General features: G+C 40.5%; 1 protein-coding gene across 12 annotated transcripts in view; it reads left to right on the top strand.

Annotated features, from left to right (window-relative positions):
* The window catches only part of EFCAB11 (EF-hand calcium binding domain 11), a 165,753-nt gene that overhangs the window by 102,964 nt on the left and 40,422 nt on the right, over positions 1 to 22,367 (top strand). For 2 of the 12 annotated variants that reach the window (XM_054530393.2, XM_063715696.1), the window contains exon 6: positions 20,150 to 21,809. The exons of 6 other annotated variants lie outside the window; for them this stretch is intronic. In XM_054530393.2, coding sequence (XP_054386368.2) covers positions 20,150 to 20,225 — 76 coding nt within the window. In that variant the 3' untranslated portion in view covers positions 20,226 to 21,809. Of the gene's footprint in view, positions 1 to 8,351; positions 8,606 to 14,131; positions 15,619 to 20,149; positions 21,810 to 22,367 lie in introns of those variants that run through there. 4 more of the 12 variants (XM_054530385.2, XM_054530386.2, XM_024232077.3 and 1 more) reach the window with 3 other exon arrangements.

Genomic DNA, 22,367 nt, shown 5'->3' with positions numbered 1-22,367 from the left:
CAAAGGCTGCCTATATTACAAAGCCAACAAATCACTTCTGGCCAAATAGGAATGTCCTATAGGTAATGGCTGGATAGAGGGTAAGGGACCTTTACACATTTAATTACCTGACCACAAAATAAAGTGTTTACTGTAACCTTCCACGGGCTCTCTAGTAAGTTAATTCCTATAATATAACTAAAGGTAGAGGAACACTGTTGGCTCAGTGGATGAGCAACAAATTGGAATTCTGAGTCTGTTCAGCCTGGGCCTAGGCCTCCCACTAAATTGCTGTGTGGTCCTAGGCAAGATACTGAGTGTTTAACTTCCTAGGGCTCAGTTTCTCCTTCCAAAATTAGGAATTATAATACAGATTTAGCTTACAGAATCCCAAGAAGCCACTAACCAACTAATAATAAATGAGGCCCTGTAGCGTGAAATCCTCTATTAACTTCCTCTTTTCCCTTTTTAGAGGAGAAAGTTAAATGTCCTACAGTGATCAAATAATTAAGTAAAATTTCACTGGACATTTTGACAAGATTGGTTATTGATTCATTAATTCATATACACACACATACATACATATCTGGACTTACACATACAAAAGCAAGGGCTTAGAATGGAGGTAGGTTTAAAACAAATGTAAAGGAGTTTCCCAAGTTTTTAATCATCTATTAATTCATCCAGGCAATGTTAACAATTATGCAGAGCAGCGCCTCTCAAACTTTATGTGCATAAGAATCACCTGGAAGGCCTTTAAAATGTCCCTCCTGGGCTCCATCCTCAGAGTTTCTGATTCGGTAGATATTGTGGTAGGACCTAAAATTAGCATCTAACAAGCTCCCATATGATATTACTGGTGAGCAGACCACACTTTGGGTCGCACAGTCTAGAAACATTCAGAATGCCAAGGTAAGGAAGACACATGGTGTCTATAAGGCAGGTAGGATTAATATTAATACTCCATGGTGTGCTAATATTAATTATACCGTATCACTGTGTGTGTGTGTGTGTGTGTGTGTGTGTGTGTGTGTGTGTGTGGGCGCGCGCGCAGGACCATATGTTCTAAAATCATTTCAGAGAACATAGTATGTGCAGAAGCTTAGAGAACTGAAACCACATGACACATTCAGGAACGTGAAATTTGTATCACTGCAGCAGAGAACACGTGGCTCGCCGGGAGGCAGGGGGTAGTCTAGTAGTGGTGGGGAGGAGAGGAACATGTGGCAGAAGAGATGCCAAGATCTAGGTAGAGCTCTGATGGTAATTAGGGGGCTTGTGTACCCTAAGAGATTGGATTGCTTTCCTAACCTGAGAACAAGAGAAATGGCACAGAGAAAATAAAAGATTCACTAGAGTTCTCAAGGTGGTAGAGTTAATGATAGCATAGAATTTAGCTAAATATAATCTAGTTAACCCATTAATCCTGCTGAAATTACACTTCAGTTGAAAGTTAATCTCTTGGGTATCTGGTTTCTTCATTTCTGGTCATTTTTGTGCAACATGTGATGACTTATGTGTTCTTAAATATGACCTGTTTTCCATTATTTTCTAGGTTCTTTTTCTGTCCAACGAATAGTCAGCCAGTAATCCTTGTCCAAAATTGATTATAATAATGAACAGGTGGAATACCAAGATCTTAGCAATAAGAGTATCTTACCAAAATAAAAAAAAAACAGATTTCATTATTACAAAAGCAATGCATACTTATTATGGAAGCTACAGACAAGCAAAGAAACCTCCCACAATCCCACTCACATTTAGAAAACCACTGCAAAACCCCCTAGACACTAACTTCTTAGATTCTTTTCCATGTAGATGTGCATTCTTCCCTACCAAAATAGATTACACCATCTATGTTTTGAAAACCAGTGCAGTTCATTTACACAATCTGCCAATTGTTGGACATTTGTACTCTTCCAATCTAATTCCCATTGTTTCACATTTAGTCTGTTCCAAGTAATTTCCCATGGCTGATGCCTAAACTGAAAGTGAAGGGACAGGAGTCAGCCAGGCAAAGATGGTGGAGTGGAGGGATAGACATTCTAGGCTGAAGTACTGCCTGGGCACAGGCCTAGAGGTGAAGCAACCATCACATTTGTGAGAACCGAAGGATGTACAGTAAAGCTGGACCATGGAGGGTGAAGGGTAGTGGGAGTGGAGGTTCACAAGGTTAAAACATTGGAACTAATAGCCTGCAGTTGGATATCCAGGGGACTAATTGGCCAAAATTTATTTAGGGAAAAAGTAGAGGGAAAAAAAGACAAAAAGAGAAAAAATCTGCAGCCGATAGGAACGTTATTCCTTTTCAACCAGAATGCTTTATTTTCATTTTTATTTATTTATTTTTTCTTGAGACAGAGTCTCGCTGTGTCACCCAGGCTGGAGTGCAGTGGTGCCATCTCGACTCATAGCAACCCCCACCTCCCAGGTTCAAGCGATCCTCCTGCCTCAGCCTCCTGAGTAGTTGGGACTACAGGCGCTTGCCACCACGCCCAGATAATTTTTGTATTTTTAGTAGAAACGGGGTTTCACCATGTTGGCCAGGCTGGTCTTGAACTCCAGACCTCAAGTGATCCGCCCGCCTTGGCCTTCCAAAATGCTGGGATTACAGGCGTAAGCCACTGTGCCCAGCCTCAACCAGATTGTTTTAACACAGTGTTGCTTTCACCAACTTGATTTGGACTAAGTTGGTTTTGGCAAATGGCTTTCAACCAAATGATCTATATACAAATTAAGAGGATTTGGGGGCTTACTCGATCAAGTGCTGTGCTGGAGTTGACCTATGCAGGCTCTCAAGACATTTCTGCCCATCTTTTCAATAATGTCACCTTCATAGCTTGAAATCAGCAAATGCTACAAATCAGAGATTTTTTTCATTCGACCCAGTTCTGCAGCACACCACTAGATGTAGCTGAGTGAGAGGGAAGAAGTCCAAAATAAATGTCCTGGGTTTTGGCTTGGGAATTGAACACTGAAGTCATATATCGGTACCAAACATCATAAACTTTGGAGTCAGAGGACCAAGATTTGAATCCTAACTGCCATTTTTCTGCCATTTCAAGCAGAGTAATTCTCTAAGCCTCAGTTTCCTCATATGTGAAATGGGGTCACTAATATTTAACTTACAGGATAGTGATAGAAATTAATCCTTGAAAGAGCTATTATGATTATTACTGCAATAAAAGGAGAAGCATGAGGGCATTCAGTTGATATTTTAATATGTAAAGTTTGAGTTACTTTGGGAGAGCTTAGGTAGAGAATCCTATAATAACAACAATAGCTAACATTATTGATTGTTAACTACGTGCTTTACGTACATTATTTTGTTTAATCTTCCAAAGAACTGTATAGTGATATGATTGCTCTCATTCTGAACCTGAGAAGACTGAGTTTTAAGTTAAGTATCTTTCTCAAGGCCAGACAGCTGGTAAATGCAAAGACAATTTGAAAGGTAAGTCTGTCTGAATTTAGAGTCAGCATTCTTTTTTTTCTTTTCTTTTCTTTTCTTTTGTTTTTTGTGAGACAGAGTTTCTCTCTTGTTTCCCAGGCTGGAGTGTAATGGTGGAATCTCAGCCCACTGCAACCTCCACCTCCCAGGTTCAAGCGATTCTCCTGTCTCAGCCTCCTGAGTAGCTGGAATTACAGGCATGTGCCACCATGCCTGGCTAATTTTGTATTTTTATTTTTAGTAGAGATGGGGTTTCCCCATGTTGGTCAGGCTGGTCTTGAACTCCTGACTTCAGGTAATCCACCCGCCTCTGCCTCCCAAAATTCTGGGATTACAGGCGTGACCCACCACACCCAGCCTAGAGTCTACATTCTTAACCAGTGTGCATATGGGCCTCCACTCAGCAGAGACATCTGAGCTACATGGTGTCAGTTTGTGAGTGTTCTCAGTGGTTTAAGTCTTAGGTTTGAATGAGGTAACACTGGAGGAATCTATAGAATCAGAAAAGCAGAAGGCAAGGATGCAACTCTGGGCAACACTGAATTTGAAGGTGAGGTAAGAGTTTAGAGAAAGAAGGGATGATTAGCAGTTTTGGATGCCACCAGGAGATCAAAAAGGGTAAGAATTTAAAAAGGTTATTTGGATTTGGCAATATAAAAAGGATTGATAATTTTAACAAAAGCAGCTTGGGCAAGATAAGGAAGGCAAAGGCCAGATTGCTTTGGGTTGAGAAGTAAATTGGTAATGAGGAAGTGGAGAAAACTGGTATAAATTCCTTTTGAAGAATGAGGTGCTAAATAAGCTACTTGGAATCCAGGGGGATATTTAAGACATAGATGTGTTGGGCAGAAATAGTAGAAGTAAAGGAATATGATTGAAAAAAGCAAGACCCTTCCTTAGATAGGAGAGATGGGATCCAAAGCCTGGTAGAAGAATTATGACTGGATTGACATCAAGATTGGGCTTTTTAGGTTGGGTGTGATAGAAGATCAAGGAGGCAGAGAACTAAAGACAGTCATCAGTATGACCAAAGTCATGGCATCGTAGGCTGCAGACTAGGAAGAGAATAATTAAAACCAGGAGGCCATTCATAGACTTAGAGAATGTAGAGGGGCCAATGTCCTGGGAGTCTCAAAGATGCTGAAGAGAAGTTGGGAGTAAATGAAGAATTGAGTTGTGAGTACAGGGAGTTGTGCATGGTATTCTTGATATTGATCAATTCATGTTCAGAGAAGCCTGGGTAGCTGATGATGTCCCTGGCCCTGCCATTAGAGATCAATTTTTGAAGCGGAGTGAAGGTGAATTCATCAGAATTGAAGAGCTGAAGGGACTAAACATGGAGTCGTGGTTGAGACCTTGCACTGGTATCCTTTTGAGTTCCCAACTAGTAAGACTACATCTTTTTAATAATACTTTGTTAATAATCCAAATGTTATGTCTAAAGAGGTCCTTCCCCATTATGATGGAAACATTCTTCATGGTTAGTGACGTTCTTTCATTGGTGTCCAAGAAATCTGATAGAATCTTCAACTTTTTCTTAGTATGTTCGTCCTGAGATTGGTAGGGGAAGTGTCCTGGGTTCATTTCTTCTTCTTCCAGAGGATGTACAGCTTACACTTTCAGAAGTATAATGCTAATAATACTAATAGCTGTCATTTGTTAAGCACTTACTGCATGCTAGCCACTGTGCTAAGCACTTTATGTGGATTATCTCTTTATACACTTATAACTCCGCAAGATAGGTGCACTTTCTCTGTGTATTTTATGGATGAGGACTCTGAAGATTAGAGAGGTTAAGTCCTTTGCCCAAGGTCACTCAGCTTGTAAACGATGGAGCCAATGTTCAAATCAGGGCAATTTGCGTCTAGAACTTGAGATACTAACTCTGTAAAACTGCCTGTCGATGCTGGGGAGACCTAAGTCAGCCTCATTTTGGAGGTTAGTGTATTCCTGTTTGTGAAGGAAGAGGAAAGCAGCCACCCTGGGGCCCCTGTCCAGAGACGCACCACTCCACCCAGGACTCCTGACTGCGCATCCGTCTCCCCGTTGTCCGTCTTCAGCCTGCTTCTCCCTAAAGCACAGAATCACAGTGTCCTTTGGGCATTCCATCACCCCATACAGTACTGCTCACCTAAGACATTGCCCTTCACTGCCAGGGGCAGCATGAGATGTCTTCCCAAAGCCCCGCAGAAGTTAATCCTCTGGGCACTCCTTACAAGAGAGCTGAAGAATGGCATGAGAGCCGTTTCATTCCACTATTGACTCTTGGAAATACCAGAGGGTTGTTTCACATAGACACATCACTGTGATGGCACTTGGCTGTTCAAAGTGCAAGGAGGTTGTTGTGCTGACGTCGAAATCTTAGTTTGAAACCTTATTTCAAGAATGCTTAGAAAGTAATATAAGAAGTATGCAAGGAGAAGAAAGCATTTCTTTTATAATGATAAAATGAGTAACTCAATTTTAAGACCTCCTTGAAAATCATATTAATTTGTTTCTAAATTAATTTGCTATTTACTGAAAGCTACTTTCAGAAAATGATACCTTGTCCTGTGGTATGCCTAACTCTAACTTTTATATTTAAATGATCCGTTTACTTGGATGAACTCATGATGCATATTCAGAAAGTACTGATGGAAGAGAAATGGATGAGCACATAATTTAAAAACTGTAATACGTTAGGTATTTCTTTAGCTTATGTTTATTAACCAAATGAAGACTTTTTAACCCCTATTTGCAAGAGTAAAAGAATATGTCACTTCATCATGCAAAGTGTAAAACAACAAAACAGATTTTTTTACTTTTAATGTTAGATATATTCCTAAACAATATCAATTTATACCAAATACCTAATCCTTATAACCCCGCCCCCTCCCCTCACTGCGTCCTCCAACACACCCATGGTGCTAGATACAGAGCTGGAAGTCCCCCTGGCAGTCTACCTCATAGTGTTCCAGAAACAACACCAAGGAGGGTTTACCTTACTCCTGATCATGGGGCCTGAGGCCAGAGGGCTGATACCCAAAGCCAAGTCCCAGAAAGAATTACAAAAATGAGGCCAGGAAATTGAGTTCCAACCAGGTCTTTGTTAAGGCCTAGGTGTTAACACCCAGGGATTGAGCCAAAACCAGGTATCAGGTGTGGAGATGTGGCTGGGAGGAAGTGACTGGGAAGGCTGAGAGTGAGGAAGGTTGGGGGAAGTGTTAGCCATGCAGAAGTTGCTTAGCTTGGATTTCAGACATAGGGCCAGTGCCCCAGGCAGCATTGTCACAGGCATCTAAGCTGGGTAGTGATGGCCTTCCATATATTCATTCATCCACCCAGCAGTTCTCTGTATGTGATCCAGGGCCGCCAGGGGTCTGTGAGGTCAAAACTGTTTTCACAATATTAAGGCACCATTGACATTTGCATTGATGGTGCAAAAGCAATGGTAAGTAAAATTGTATGAATTATTTCATTCAATTTTAGCCTGAAGACAGTAGCAAAAACCATAGTCATAATCATTGTATTCATCACCCCCTTGCCCTCACAGTTTAAAACAATTGTCAGTCTCACTTAAGAATATTTTGAAGGAAATATTAAAAAGTATTAATTTTATTGTCGCAATCCCCAAATGCACATCTTTTTAATATTCTGGGAAGTATCCATACAGCATTTCTGTAATACACTGAAGCACAAAGATTGTCTCCAGGAAAAGGATTTCATGATTGTTTAAGTTGAAATCAGAAGTGGCCACTATTTTACTGGAACACCATTTTTATTTGAAAGAGTGACTGACGGACAAACTACTGTTATTCAGCCTTTAGTATTTGGTCGACATTTTCTCAAAACTGAACGGAGTGAGCCTGTCATTTCAAGGAAAACAACTGACAGTATTTGTTGCCAATGATAAAATTCAAGCTTTCAAGTGAAATTTAGAATTTGAGAAACTTCTGTTCACCACTGTGAGCTTGACAGTTTCTCAATACATGAAGGCTTTTCTGATGAGTTCAGTGGTGATATTAAATATGGTTTTTATAGTGTATAATGAAATGTGCTAACGTTTAGAAGATCCGTTTAAGTCAGTGAATAAATATTTTTTGATGACCAGTGTAAGATGTTACAAAATCATGAATTTTGCTTAGATAAAAGATCCATTGCAAGTATAAGATGCCCCAATATATGTTAACATAATAAAGTATGAAAAGTTAATTGATATGTTTTCAAATTCTACACTGCAGCTAGTCTTTAAGAAAATACCACTTACTGAGTTATAGTGTAGCACAAGAGTATCTACAGTCATCTGAAAAGACTATGAAAATACTCCTCCCCTTTTTAACTATGAATCTATGTGAGGCCATATTTTTCTTTATATACTACAGCCGTATCTCTACAAAGGAAATTCGGAAGCAGGAGAGAATCTAGCTACAATTTATTAGGGAATACATGTAAAAGACTTACAAAAATGTAAAATCATGATATTCTTCTTACTTTTGTTTTGCAAAATGAGTTTTCTTAAAAATATGTTTATGTTAAAACACAAATAACTTATTTTAAAATGAATTAATATTTTAAATTTTTCTCAGTTTTAATATTCATTTCTAGTATAGTAAATATTGTTGATATAACCTACATGAACAGAAGTTTCTAGAGTTCTCAGTTTTTAAGAGTATAAAGAAATCCTGAAGCCAAAAAGTTTGAGAACCACCATTCTGGTACATAGAGAATATTATATAGTGGGCTTGGGCTGGTGTAGAGATAGCATTGTGTACTAGACAGGAGTGGACCTTGCCCGTGGAGCTAAGTCATCTACAGCTAAATAGATAAGTCCCATAAAGTGTGGTAAGTGCTGTGATAGGAAAAGCGCAGGGTGATATGGGAGCACCTCACCCTGTTTAGAAACTTCCAGGACTAATTAATGTCTCTCTGCTGATTCTTAAAGGATGAATAAGAGTTATCCAGGCAAAAACAGAGTGATTCCTCTGGGTATATGGAAACTCATGTGCAGAGGGCCCCATGGAAGAGATCATGGCTCCACTGCAGAAATAAGAGGAGTGTAACCTGAGCACAGGGTAAAGGGGGATGGTGTGACAGAAGCTGAACTAGAGGACAGCAGCCACATCACGAAGGGCTGTGTGAGTTCAGGAGGCAGGACCTCCTCCGAGGGGAACTGGAAGATACTGGGAGGTTTTAAGACATGAGAGGGATATTATATTATATTATATTATATTATATTATATTATATTATATTATGTTATATTGTGTTATATTATATTTATTTTTTGAGACAGTGTGGCACACTGTTGCCCAGGCTAGAGTGCAGTGGCATGATCTCGGCTCACTGCAGCCTCCACCTCCCGGGTTCAAGCGATTCTTCCACCTCAGCCTCCTGAGTAGCTGGGATTCCATGCTTGGCTAATGTTTGCATTTTTAGTAGAGAAGAGGTTTCAGTCTGTCGGCTAGGCTGGTCTCAAACTCCTGAACTCAGGTGATCCACCTGCCTTGGCCTCCCAAAGTGCTGGGATTACAGGCGTGAGCCACCACGCCCCGCCCAGATTACATTTTAGACAGATCCCTCTGGCCATAGGGAATGGATGTCTAGAGGCAAGGGAGACCCTCTAGGGGTCATTGTGGCAATCAGAGAGCTGATGGAACCTGGACTAGGATATGGCTGAAGTGTTGGAGAGACATGCATACACTTAAGAGAGAGGTGTGTGGAGAAGTTTACAGAACTAGGTAAATGGTTGGGTGTGGCTAGAGAGGGAAGGATAGGCATCAAGACTGAATCTAGGTTTCAGGTTCAGCACCTGGGAGTCATGATACTGTTCACCAGCAGAGGGAACACAGGCGGTGCAGGTTTAGAGAGAAGGAAGAGGAATCTGACTTGAGTTCCTGTAGGGTACCTAGGAGGAGCTGCCCGGTCAGCACTCCGATGCATTGTTCTGAAGCTCAGAAAGAGCATCTGGACTAGAGGCACAGAGGAGAGAGCCGTCAACACAGAAACTGTAACTGAAGCCATGGGCTGAGTGAGAACGCTCAGAGGGTTGGAATAAGAAGAGAAGACTGTCTAAGAGACAACCCTGGGGGTACCAACATCTAAGGGATAATTAAAGAAAGGAGAGTGTGCAACTGTCCCTGAAAAACAGTAAACAGTGCCCAGAGAAGTAACAGAATCCAGACTATGTGGGCACTGAGGCAAGGGGAATAGAGTCAAGAAGAAAGGAGGGGGCGGGGTCAGCAGTGACAAGTACTGCCAAGAAGTACAAGGAGGATTAAGAGGGTCTTTTTGACTTAGTAACGAGGAGGTAGTTGTTGAGTCATTGACTGCTTCCAGAACAATATCAGTAGAATGGCACGCTCCAGTAAGTTAAAGAGTGAGGGAGAGGGGATAGCAGATTGGGGGTGCGGGGGGAAGAAGAGAGTAGTTGAGGAGGAGGGAAGATTAAGGCGGTAGGGGAGAGAGAAAGGATGGGGAGAGAGGGAGGTTGAGATTACTTTCACTCAATGGGAAGGAGGCAGTAGAGAGAGAAAGCTGAAGACATAAGAGAGAAGGGGAAATCGTTAGAATGGGGTGTTCCAGAAGAGTCAGGCGGTGAAAGGACTGGGGAAAATATGGAGAGAAGCCATGTCTCCAACGAAGAACCAAGTTCCAATCAAGGCATGAGGTGAAATGAGCATTAGCTGAGGCAGATGAGGATGTATGATAGTTTAACTAGGAAATGGAAATTCCATGGTACTCAGTGGAAAGGTTCAGGACGAGGAAAGTAGTGGGAATTTAGATTAAAGGAGAAAAAGCACAAGGCAGTGTGAGGAAGAAGACACGGGAGACTGGAAGGCCAGAGGGACTCCCCAGAGTGCCCAAGCATGGCAGTTTTGTGAGGAGACAGGTGTGTACAGGGAGCTGTAGCTTATTTTAGATATTGGTAACTTAATTACAGCAGTCTCATCTTTTTACACAATGATGCATTTTATCACAACCTAAAATTTATTCTCAACAATAATATTCTTTTTAACCAAAACATCATTTTCTGACCAATTCAAATTATTCTTATGTGTTTCTGTTGTTTACTTTTATGTTCACCAGGTTAAATCTTCAGTTACGCCACTGCCATTAAGAGATCCCTATGTAGAAAAATCTATTCATTATGAACACATTTATTGCTTCATTGAATTGCCTATTTAAAATGCAGAGAACCACAAATAAAATGTAGGCTTTTCCATTTTGAAAAAAAGCGGATGAATGGGTACTATTTTCTTGAATACATCATGTTTGTCTTACATAATTAACATTCCAGATTCATAGGCCGACAGATGCCAATCCTTGCTTGTTTTGATATTTGTTCCTCAATGGTCATTACTGAAAGAGATGCCTCCTAAGACTTGAACATGCTGTGTTCTGCATCAGAGGAAATGATAAGGCAAATGTAATGGAGATTATTGCTTTTGGGGGATAGTTAAGTGATGTCCAAAATCTATTTCTCTAAGGTTAATTATGCAAAGTACAAAACAATTTCTTCATTGCAATTGTAAAATAAAATATCTCAAGTATCTTCAGTATAAGCCTAGTCTATAAAATACTTCTAGATTCCAAGTTTATAGCCCTCTACTAAATATTTATTGTATTTAAGACATGGGTGTTTGTTCTAGAAACATGCTTTAATGTCATATTGCAGTTTTTCTAGATTTCTCATATTGACAAATTTGAATATACTTGTGTTGAATATGTGTAAGCGTAGACTACAGTATAGTACAAGGGCACTTTTAAGTGGCAAATCTATGTGGAATGCCTAGTGGATCTCATCTGGAGGTCAGACTTGACTTTGTTGCCTTTTGACTCAACCAGGCCATTTGAGCTGTGATAAGGTTTGGGTCTGCCCAAATCTCATATCCCACCCAAATCTCATATCCAATTGTAATCCCCAATGTTGGAGATGGGGCCTGGTAGGAGGTGATGGTTCATGGGGGCAATTTCTAACGGTTTAGCACCATCCCCCCTTGGTACTATATAGTGAGTGAGTTCTCACGAGACCTGGTTGTTAAAGAATATGAAGCACCTCCGCCCTTCCTCTCTCTTCCCCCTGCTCCGGCCCTGTGAAGTTCTGGCTCCCCTTTTGCATTCCACCATGATTGTAAGTTTCCTGAGGCCTCCCCAGAAGCAGAAGCCACCATGCTTCTTGTATAGGCTGTGGAACTGTAAGCCAATTAAACCTATTGTCTTTATAAATCACCCAGTCTCAGGTATTTCTTTATAGCAGTGTGAGAATTGACTAATACAAGCTGCCTACCAAACCACCTCACTTGTTTCCCTCTTGTTTTTATTCTTCCCATCATGACCCCAAAGAGACCTCATGTTCCATTTCTTAACACATATAATGGATCCTCCTGTAAGTATCTGGGCTGTGGCAGACTAACAGAGAGACCTCCATCCCCAACACCAGCTAATGCCCCAGGCTCACAGTCTGACCACTCTGTTAGAAAAAGAAGCCCCTCCATTCTCTCTGGTTGTCCCATCCTCATTCTACTTTGCTCTTTATTTGTTCTGACTCAGCCTCCACCCTTCTCTCTCAGACTTGTGAAAGACGTTCCTGGAATCCTTTTTTCATAGTAAACACACCCACGTCCTTAACTGGATGGTAGAACATTGTACCTGCCTTCTTGCCTTAACTGAAATTTGACTCTTCCCTGAGAGCTTTTCCCAGTTGAGAGAATCCTGCTCCAGAAGCACAATGCTGTTCGGAGTCCATTGTTTCCCACTCTGTTGTAGACCCTACTGTTTTGATCATCCTGCTATCTGACTGATTTGTCCTCTGCCCATAATAATGTCAGTCCACTAACCTCGTAGTCACCTATGTCACATATAGCCTCCCCCAAAACTCAAAGCCCTGCCATCATCAAAACTACTCAGTCCTTTAGATTTTCATTTCTTTCACATCATCAATTCTAGTGAATTTATCTGTGTTACTTTAGCTGCCTGCTTCCTTAGCTATACCCTGGATCATTACCAGGAAACACATCATCTAAAATACCACATTGAAATAACTCTTTTTTATGAGTCAGGATCTCTGATATAATGTTGGGTAGTAGAAATGATAGTGGACATCCTTATGTGCTTTTAGCCTTTTTAAGGAAATGCTTCTAAAGTCTCACCATTTAGAATGATGTTGCTGTAGGGTTTTGGTGGAAGCAAAATGCTTTTGTATTCCCAATCTGCTCAATTTTTCCATTATAAATAGCTGTTGGGTTTCTTTGAATATTTTTCTACATATGTGAAATGCTGTTATTGTTTTTCTCCCTTAATCTGATATTTGCAGCATTAAATATTTTCTCTCCTTCTGAAATTTCTTTAAGTTTAATGTTAGCACTTTCCCTTGTGTCTTCTGTGTCTTTTTGACTTTCCTTTCAGGGTTTGTTTGTTTTTTTTTCCTTTTTATCTCTCTGTACTGCATATTGGGAGATTTCCACAGTTATACGTTCCAGTTCATCAAATCTCTTTTCAGCTCTGTCAATCCTGCTAATTATATATTTTTTCATTCTAGGACTTTCAGTTGGTTCCTTTTCATTTCTACCTCTTTTTATTTCACAACTTTCTGATTTTACAATCTTGCTAGTAATCTCTATTATGACTGAGGATTTTTAAAGTCTTTATTCAGAGTGTTCTGTAGTACATATTTCCTTGGATATGAATCTCCCCATTCATTGAACTGCTTTTAATCATGGTGCATATCCTTTTGTAATTTTCTTTAATTAAGAGCTTAACTTCCCTACAGATTTGCCCTATAAAGGTTCCTTTGGGAATTGTCTCAACCCCAGGCCTATGAATTCCTCAGCTCTGAAACAATTCATAAGTTAGGCATAGCTTGGGAATCCTACTGCAGGGAAGTGATTTCTATGCCCATGTGAAATGCAGACTCAGAGCCTAGTTATATATAGGTGTCTTATCTTCATCTCTAATCATAGGTAATTTTGGGCCTTGACCCTCACTGAAAAAAAAGAAACTGATATCACCCCCACAGCTCCCCACTCCACCCTTAGATTTATGTGGAGTCATGCTCAGCATTCATATTCTTTTCCCTTTGCAGATATAGAAACCTCAGACCCCATGTCTTTTCAGCACCTGCCCCTACCTCCAATCTCACAATGGCCATAGTCTTACACATCACTACCAGCATGGGTTTATTATCCTTTTTTATTCACAGAGACTTTTCTTTCTTGTTTTTAAAAATGGTTCTATCAGTCAGGGCCCCAGCAGAAAACAATATTATTCAGATACCTAAATTCAAGAGATTTGAACGAAGGGACTATTTACAGATATAAGACCAGGAATAAAGCATACAACAAGGTCGTTTGAGGTGCCCAGAGACTAAGAACAGCAGGTTCTAAAAGGGCAAGGGAGGAAATGTTATTACAGGAGCCCAGGAGAGCTGGAGCTATTGAGAAGGGGCTGCCTGGTAGAAGCTGTATCTGGAGGAAAGTAGCCATTACCAGAAGGAAGCAGGGAGGCTACAGGAAAGAAATATCCCATCCTCTCTTCTCCCACACTCCAATTTCTTGCTAGAACTTCTGTTGGCCAAACCTAACTGGAAGGGAGCCCAGATAATGTGACCGAGAAGGGCACAGGGCAAGGCAGAAAATTGATTGGATGGATATGCAAATAGAGAATAAATAGTATAAGGCTTATGTGGTTTAAATAAATAGTGTATCTGTTATTTCTGTATGTTGCAGAGGCCTAAGGATTTTCAGCAAGTGTTTACTCTGCCATGTTGACCAGAAGTCTAATAACCCCTCCTCTGGCCTCTTAGCAGCTGACTCCATCATTCAGGCACGCCCCTCACCTGTGCAGATTCTCAGGCAAGTGTATCACTCTGTCGCCCAGGCTGGAATGCAGTGGCACAATCTTGGCTCACTGCAGCCTCCACTTCCTGGGTTCAAGCAATTCTCCTGCCTCAGCCTCCCAAGTAGATGGGATTATAGACGTGCGCCATCACACCCGCCTAATTTTTGTATTTTTAGTAGAGTCGAGGTTTTACCATGTTGGCCGGGCTGGTCTCGAGCTCCTAGCCTCAAGTGATCTGCCCACCTCAGCCTTCCAAAGTGCTGGGATTACAGGTGTGAGCCACTGTGCCCAGCCATGTCTATATATTTAAACATTATAAATCAAGGTAAACTATTAAATAAAATCTGTTTTATCTTTCTACCCTGACAGATATACATTAATAATGAGCTAAAAGGCAGGAGTTTTATTTGGGATTCATCAATTTCCTGGAGGTTCATGTGGAACATTTATGGTCCCTAGCCCTGCTCCCGATGGTGAAGAGCCTCACACACTGTGTGGACACGCCGCCCCCAACATCCATGCTTAATCCACATCCCCTTCAAACAACCACTCTGGGCAGACCCTCAGGAAGAGGCCTGCAAAGATACTAAAAGCAGCCTCAGGGCTGTGTTGGAAGGAAATTCTAGGGTCCCAGGTACCTGGAATGTGGTGTAAAAGGTAAGGGGTATGAGCTTTGGATGGGCATATCTGCTGGTCCAATAGAGTCCTTGCTCCATGGAAGGACTCTAGAGCAAAAGATGAGACTGAGCCTAGCCCTCTAAAATGCAGGGCCCAGGGCAGGGTCCCCTCTGTCCTGAGTCTTATGCTGGGCCCATTACACTTGATTTTCATCAAGACCTGCAGTCCCTTGACCATCTGTGTTTTCTCAGACTGTAAACCTCTTGTGGTACTCCCTTCTTTCCCTGTCTAGCCTGGAGCCTATGGCCCCTCATACTCCTAGCAATGCCCTCAACTTCCTAGCACCCTTGTTTATCCGTTACTCCTGCCTAGCAAAATCTTAGCCCTGGGCCAACTCGACTCTCCATCTTCTTGCTTTACGCTTAGGTTGTTGAGTGTCTGCAATAAAAATATACAGGTTAGGCCAGGTGCAGTGGCTCACACCTGTAATCCCAACAATTTGGGAGGCCGAGGCTGGCAGATCACCTGAGGTCAGGAGTTTGAGACCAGCTTGGCCAACATGGTTGAAACCCTGTCTCTACTGAAAATACAAAAATTAGCTGGGCGTGGTGGTGGACGCCTGTAATCCCAGCTACTCAGGAGACTGAGCTGGGAGAATTGCTTGAATCCGGGAGGCGGAGGTTGCAGTGAGCCGAGATCACTCCACTGCACTCCAGCCTGGGCGACAGAGTGAGACAACATCTCAAAAAAAAAGAAACACACACACACACACACACACACACACACACACACACACACACACACACACACACACACACACACACACACACACACACACACACACACACACACACACACACACACACACACACACACACACACACACACACACACACACACACACACACACACACACACACACACACACACACGTTGAGCATCCCTAATCTGAAATCCAAAATGCTCCAAAATCTGAAACTTTATGAGAGCTGATGTGACGCCACAAGTGCAAAATTCCACACCTGACCTCATGTGACTGGTTGCAGTCACAACTTTGTTTCATAAACAAAATTATTGAAAATATTATATAAAATTACCTTCAGGCTATACATATGTTTATAAAGTATCAGTGAATTTTGTCTTTACATTTGAGTGCCATCCCAAGATATCTCATTACGTATATGCAGATATTCCAAAATCTGAAAAAAATCAGAAATCTGAAACTCTTCTGGTCCCAGGCATTTCAGATAAGGGACCTCAGCCTGTATCAATCAGCAGTGTAAACATGCTGGGCCTCTGCCTCCAGGCATCCTGCTGTGTTCTCTCAGGCAGCTCTTTCTGGTTTCCACAGAAGCACTTTCAAACCTTTGCCACTTTTCTCAGGCTCCTGCCCCATTTTCCCTGTCACTCTCAGCAAATGGCCTTGCCTCCTATTTCTCCAAGAAAATAGAAGTCATCAAAGCATAATGTCTTTTACTTTCTGCTTCCCTCTGCAGTTACTATACACTGTTGGTAAGGATGAGGGTGATGGAGGATGATGGCCAACTTTCTTCAGCACTACACTGACCGCTTCATTCTGGTCACAATGGCAGGGGTACTATTTCCGCTATCCCCCAGCCCCAGACAAATCCTTCCACCATAGCTTTGGATTCTGCCCTTTTCTACTTCCTCTGGTCCTAACTGCATCAATTATCTTCTCTGTCTGAAGCTCTGCATTAAGCTGCAGTCACTTCTCTACAGTCCACTGTGATTTTATTTCTGCCCCAGTAACTCTGCTGAAACTGCCCTGAACCTCTTTGCTGCTATCCGTGGGTACTTCAGTCCTTGCAGTATTGGGCACTCTTGAGCCTACCTTCTAAGCATGCCCTTTGCGCTGACATCCATGCACCTTCCTACTTTCCCGAACAGCTTTGCAAGTCTCCTTCCCACAAATGTCTTCCGCAGAGTTCTGCCGGAGGCGGCTTCCCTTCTAATTCCTTGCACTCCCAGTGCCTTGCCTGGAGAAGGGGCTCAGTCAGTATCAAATTACATATGCAAATCCAGTTGCCGGTTGCAAATTCAAGCAGTTGCAATTCAAGCGGTTGCAAATTCAAGCAGTAGACTCATAAGTCTTTAAAAGTTTAAACAAAAAGTTTTTTGTTTTTTTTTTTGAGACAGAGTCTCACTCTGTTGCCCAGGCTGGAGTGCAGTGGCGCAATCTCGGCTCACTGCAACCTCCGCCTCCTGGGTTAAAGCGGTTCTCCTGTCTCAGCCTCCCGAGTAGTTGGGATTACAGGCAAGCGCCACCATGCTCGGCTAATTTTTTGTATTTTTAGTAGAGACGGGGTTTCACCACATCGGCCAGGGTGGTCTCTATCTCCTGACCTCGTGATACGCCCGCCTCAGCCTCCCAAAGTGCTGGGATTACACGCATGAGCCACCACACACGGCCACAAACTTTTCTTTAAGGGATACATATTTCCAATTATAAATGATGTATTACTTATTGCAACTGGAGCCCACTGAGGGGAAAAAATCATAATAGCTTATTTCAGAACTAATATGGCTATATGTTAGCAACAGAAGTGGTGTAGCTATTTTATTAGAAATACAATAAAGAGATTACTTAGCAGCTGTCTCCCCACACCATCATTTCATTTTGCTCTGTAGTTCTTGGCAGAGAATCTAGAGAGAAAGAAAATAAATTTAAGCCACACAGTGTTCTCCTAGACTAAATGATTTCTGCAGTTCTGAGAAAGAAACCTTAAAAAGACAATGGATGTTCCATGATTATTGAAAAGAACATTTTCAAATTTTTTTCCCTGGATACATTTGATTAAACATTATAGCCTTTTCCCTTTCATATCTTGTAGTAAAGCTTCTCTTACTTAGTTCCATGTTCCATGCTCAGAACTTGAGTGCCACACACCAGCCTAGGGGCCATATTAGATATTGACACTGAAAGAATTCAGCGAGAACTATTTAAGGCTCTCTTTTCATTGAAATAAAGAAATGTCACATATAGAACATTCCTTTGTTTATTCATTCATCATTCATCCAACAAATAATTATGTGAACAATAACTTCAAGAAATCTTAGGGTGGATATTATTTAATATATGAAAAGATGCCTGCCAAAAGATATGCTGAATTTATGACTTTGTTTTGGCTTTACCTGCCAGCATTTCTTTTCCTAGCCTTCAGACTGTGTTACTCAGAAGTACCTACTTTTTGCACAGTCACAAGATTCCAAAGATCATATCATTTAATTCCATCTGTTCCTGCCACAGTTACTTTAATAACAATATTCATCATGTGACCTTTATGTGCTACTCTGTACTTAAATAGGGAAAACTCTTGTCGGTCCAGAGAAGAAAGAATTGCCAAAATTAAATAAAAAGTCAAGATTCCATTACCTGATGATTTGTATATTTCACATTGTTTGCAACATAAGTAGGAACTTTAAAAATGATATGGTAACAATTTTAATTTTTATTGTTGTGTAAGAAAATGGATATGGCTCAAAGGGGGATAGATGAGACATGAAAATGTTGTGGGGAAAATTCTGTTAATGCTCTTGATCTTCTGGCATTACCTATGCGACCAAGACAGTATAAGGCAGAATTTCATACAAATGGTCCCTGACTTTTAGGATGTACAGTGGTGGTGAAGAGATAGGCATTGAGTAGAAACCGTACTTTGAGTACCCACACATCCTTTCTGTTTTTCATTTTCAGTACAGTATTCAATAAAGTACATGAGATTCAACACTTTATTATAAACTAGGCTTTGTGTTAAATGATTTTGCCCAACTGTAGGCTAATGTAAGTGTTCTAAGCACATTTAAGTAGGCTAGGCTAAACTATGATGTTCAGTAGGTTCGGTGGATTAAATGCATTTTCAACTTACGATATTTACAACTTACAACTTACAATGGTAAGTCAAGGAGCATCTGTATAGTGCTGCGCCCAGAGTAAGAATTCAGTGCTTGCAAGGCTGGAAGAGTCATTGCCTACAGAAACATACATGTGTGACATAGGCGTCATGCGAAATCATGAGGAGTGGTAGGGCTTATGGCAAACTGGAGCGCTCCCAAGTTGCCTAAAGACATCCACATTTAAAAATTTAAAAACACTGTGCTAGCCAAGCAAAAACATGGCCAGAGATCCTGTACTGCCCCTAGCTTGAGTTTGCTGTTGTTGTTTTGAAACGGAGTCTCGCTCTGTCGCCCATGCTGGAGTGCTAGAGTGCAGTGGTGCGATCTCGGCTCACTGCAACCTCTGCCTCCCAGGTTCAAGTGATTCTCCTGCCTCAGCCTCCCAAGTAGCTGGAATTACAGGTGCCGGCCACCACGCCTGGCTAATTTTTATATTTTCAGTAGAGATGGGGTTTCACCATGTTGGCCAGGCTGGTCTCGAACTCCTGACCTCTAATGATCCTCCCACCTCAGCCTCCTAAAGTGCTGGGATTACAGGTGTGAGCCACCACGCCCAGCCCCTAGCTTGGGATTTAGATCTCTAAGTTATGCCTGCCCCTTGCCTGCCATTCCCCTTTCTGCATGCCTTCTTTCTCTCTTCTACTCTTCACCACCACCCACTCCATATCTTAGACCACTTGCTGCCTCAGATAAAAGCTGCAATCAAAAAATGCTACTTCATTTCAAAGAACAACCTTGACAAAATGTGCTTGTATTTGAGAAAGTTTGCTTATATATGAAGCAAGCATCATTTCAAACACTTTTTAAAAGGTTTCAATCTTTTCAATCTTTGTTAGTTTTTACTAACTTGTAATACATGCTCTTTCTTTAAAACTTCTAACAATATAGAAATAAAGTACAATTTTTTCCTTCCATTCTTCCCTTCACCATTCTCATTCTCCAGGTAAACACTGCTAAATTATTTGGTGTCTATAGATCCAAATTTTTCTGAGTATGTAAACTAATATATACATGCACATACATACGTAGATTATATAGAGATATCTAATTAAAATGCTGTCGTACCATTCAACAACTTGCTTTTTCATATAGACAAAATTTCATATTATTGTAGTGATATCACATTCTTTGTAACTCCTGTTCTTTCAGCAGTCATATCAATGTGCCATAATTTCACCAGTCCCTATTAGTGACATTGAAATTGTTTTTATCTTTTCTGCGAGTATTCTACTCTAAACTCTGTACGTGAATGTGAGATAGACATCTCCGTGTTCAAAACCAGACTCCTAATCTTCTCCCCAAAACCTGCTTTTCCCATGGTTTTCTGCCATCTTAATTAATGGTAACTCCATCCTTTGTGTTGCTTGTGCCAGACACCTGGAAGTCATCCCAAGTTCCTTTCTTTTTCTTACCCTCCACATCCAAGCTGTCAACAAATCTCGACTCTGACCACCTCTCAGCACCTCCACTGTGTCACCCAGTGCAAACCTCCACCACCGTCTCGGCCTCTTACCCAGCTCCAGGATTCTGCCTTTGCCCCCGTCAATCTACTTCAGGTCTCTTCTCCACCCAATAAATAAGTCCAGCAATGATCCTTGTAAAATGTACATCAGGAGGGGCCTTCTCATCTCACCTATGATGGGTATGGAGTTTTTTCTTTTTTCCATTTTACCTGTGATGTATGTTTGTGACCTCCAATATGTAACCATTCACTTTGTTGCTTTTAAAATGATTTTTAAAGGTTTGTTTACAACCATAGCCACTATTTGCAATTATGAGTGTATAGCACTAAGCATGAGAACTAGATCTGTGAAATTTTTTTGCCAATTTCATTAGGTGACCTCTGTAAGCATCAAAACCTGGCATTGATTGAGGTTGTTTCAGGCTCAACTAGTACTGTTCAAAATAAAGTAACTGAAAGCATGTCTGGTGGTAGGAGGTACTTTATAAGCTAACTAATGCTTTTCAAAGGGATATGTATTGAAGGAAAGGCTTGCTTTATATTACATCCTATAAGGCAGTGCTTCTTAAACTCTCGTGGAAAAGAACCACTTTTTATAAATTTCCAATCTGTTGCAAACTGATACTTTGTAAAAATTAATAAAAGTGAATTACTAGAAAAATGAAATTTTTGAAAAAGACATAAAATAAAAGTTGTAATTTTTAGCAAACAGGAAGTTATATTGCAATAAATATTACTGGGGTATAGAAAAAAAGATACAAAAATTGTTCATGTTTGTTCATTGAAAGTGTGCGTGTAAGCAATTAATAGATGGGCTATTGCACTTGTAAGTTTTCTTCATTTTAAGGGAAAATGGAATTCCCATATTAAATGTCTGTTTGTACACTTTGAACACAATGTAGATAAATATTTAAAGTTTTTAATGTGACAAATTGGATTGCTTCCTACTTGATACTTTACCTAATCTAGGTAAAATTGCCATTAAGGCTACTTGTAGGGAATAAGGTATATCTAAATAATTTCTATGCTTTATTTTAATAATGATACAAAAGAAACCAGTCTCACAGAATGGAATGGAGGGAGAGATTTTAGAGCAATTTTCAGTGATCTCAGTTTATTCATTTTAAAATTTTATCTAAGATGGAGCCAGTGCCACTATGGTTTCAAAGTCTTTCAATCCCTCAACAGACATGAGTGCCAGCAATATATCCTGTAAATTATAATTAAATATAATTATCTTTTGGTGACATAAATGGATCCTAGATCCATGGATTTTTTAGACATAGATCTTCTTTTGATGGAAAATAAAATTCAAAATGCTTTATCAAATTTAAGGTGTTTGGTGTTTTGCTCTTCATTGATGTGCAATATCAGAATCATCACTATGTCATTTAAAATTGTTACATTTTGGAACATGTGTCATAGCAATCTGCAGAAACTGTTCTTCCAAGCTTTGAACTTTCATTTTTACCATTTGATTCTACCTGTCATTGAAAAACATGTTGCATTAATTCCTTGCATGGATGTGATAAGATCATTAAAAATACTGAGGATATCAGATGCATAAACAATCCTCTTTGTCCAATTCATATCTTCAACAAGTTGGGGCCAAATTGTCTTCTTATTTTGCAGAAACATTTAAGAGTTGTTTTGTAGTTCAAACTTTCTCAAACACAGCCTATTGGTCATCATCATACCCCAGCATGCAGCAACAGCTGGTTATGATCTGCTTCCATAGTATCATGCAACACAAGAGAATAATCTAAGATTTAACGCACTAGCCTTTACCTAATTCACAATTTTTACTACAACATTAAGCCCACTGTTTAGTTCCACCAACATTTGTTTTCATAGCAGGACTTTCTCATGAGAGAAACAAAACATAGATTTACGTTCTGGTACAAGCTCCTTAATCAGGATAACTCCTTCAGAATATTTCCTGCACCATCAGAACATACCCTACACACAATTTAAACTCCAAACCACATTTGTTGACAATATAATCTTTCATAGTTTTATACAGTTCAGACTTAGTTATGTATGTCAGCAACAAAATTGAAAAAAAGAACTCTTCCTTCATATCACCATCATGTTCCAATTGCACATAAACAGGAATATGAGTGCAATTA

Source organism: Pongo abelii, chromosome 15, assembly GCF_028885655.2.
Source record: "Pongo abelii isolate AG06213 chromosome 15, NHGRI_mPonAbe1-v2.0_pri, whole genome shotgun sequence".
Lineage (NCBI taxonomy): Eukaryota > Metazoa > Chordata > Mammalia > Primates > Hominidae > Pongo > Pongo abelii.
The sequence above is the reverse complement of the archived record's forward strand: the minus strand, read 5'-3'. Positions and strand labels throughout refer to the sequence as shown.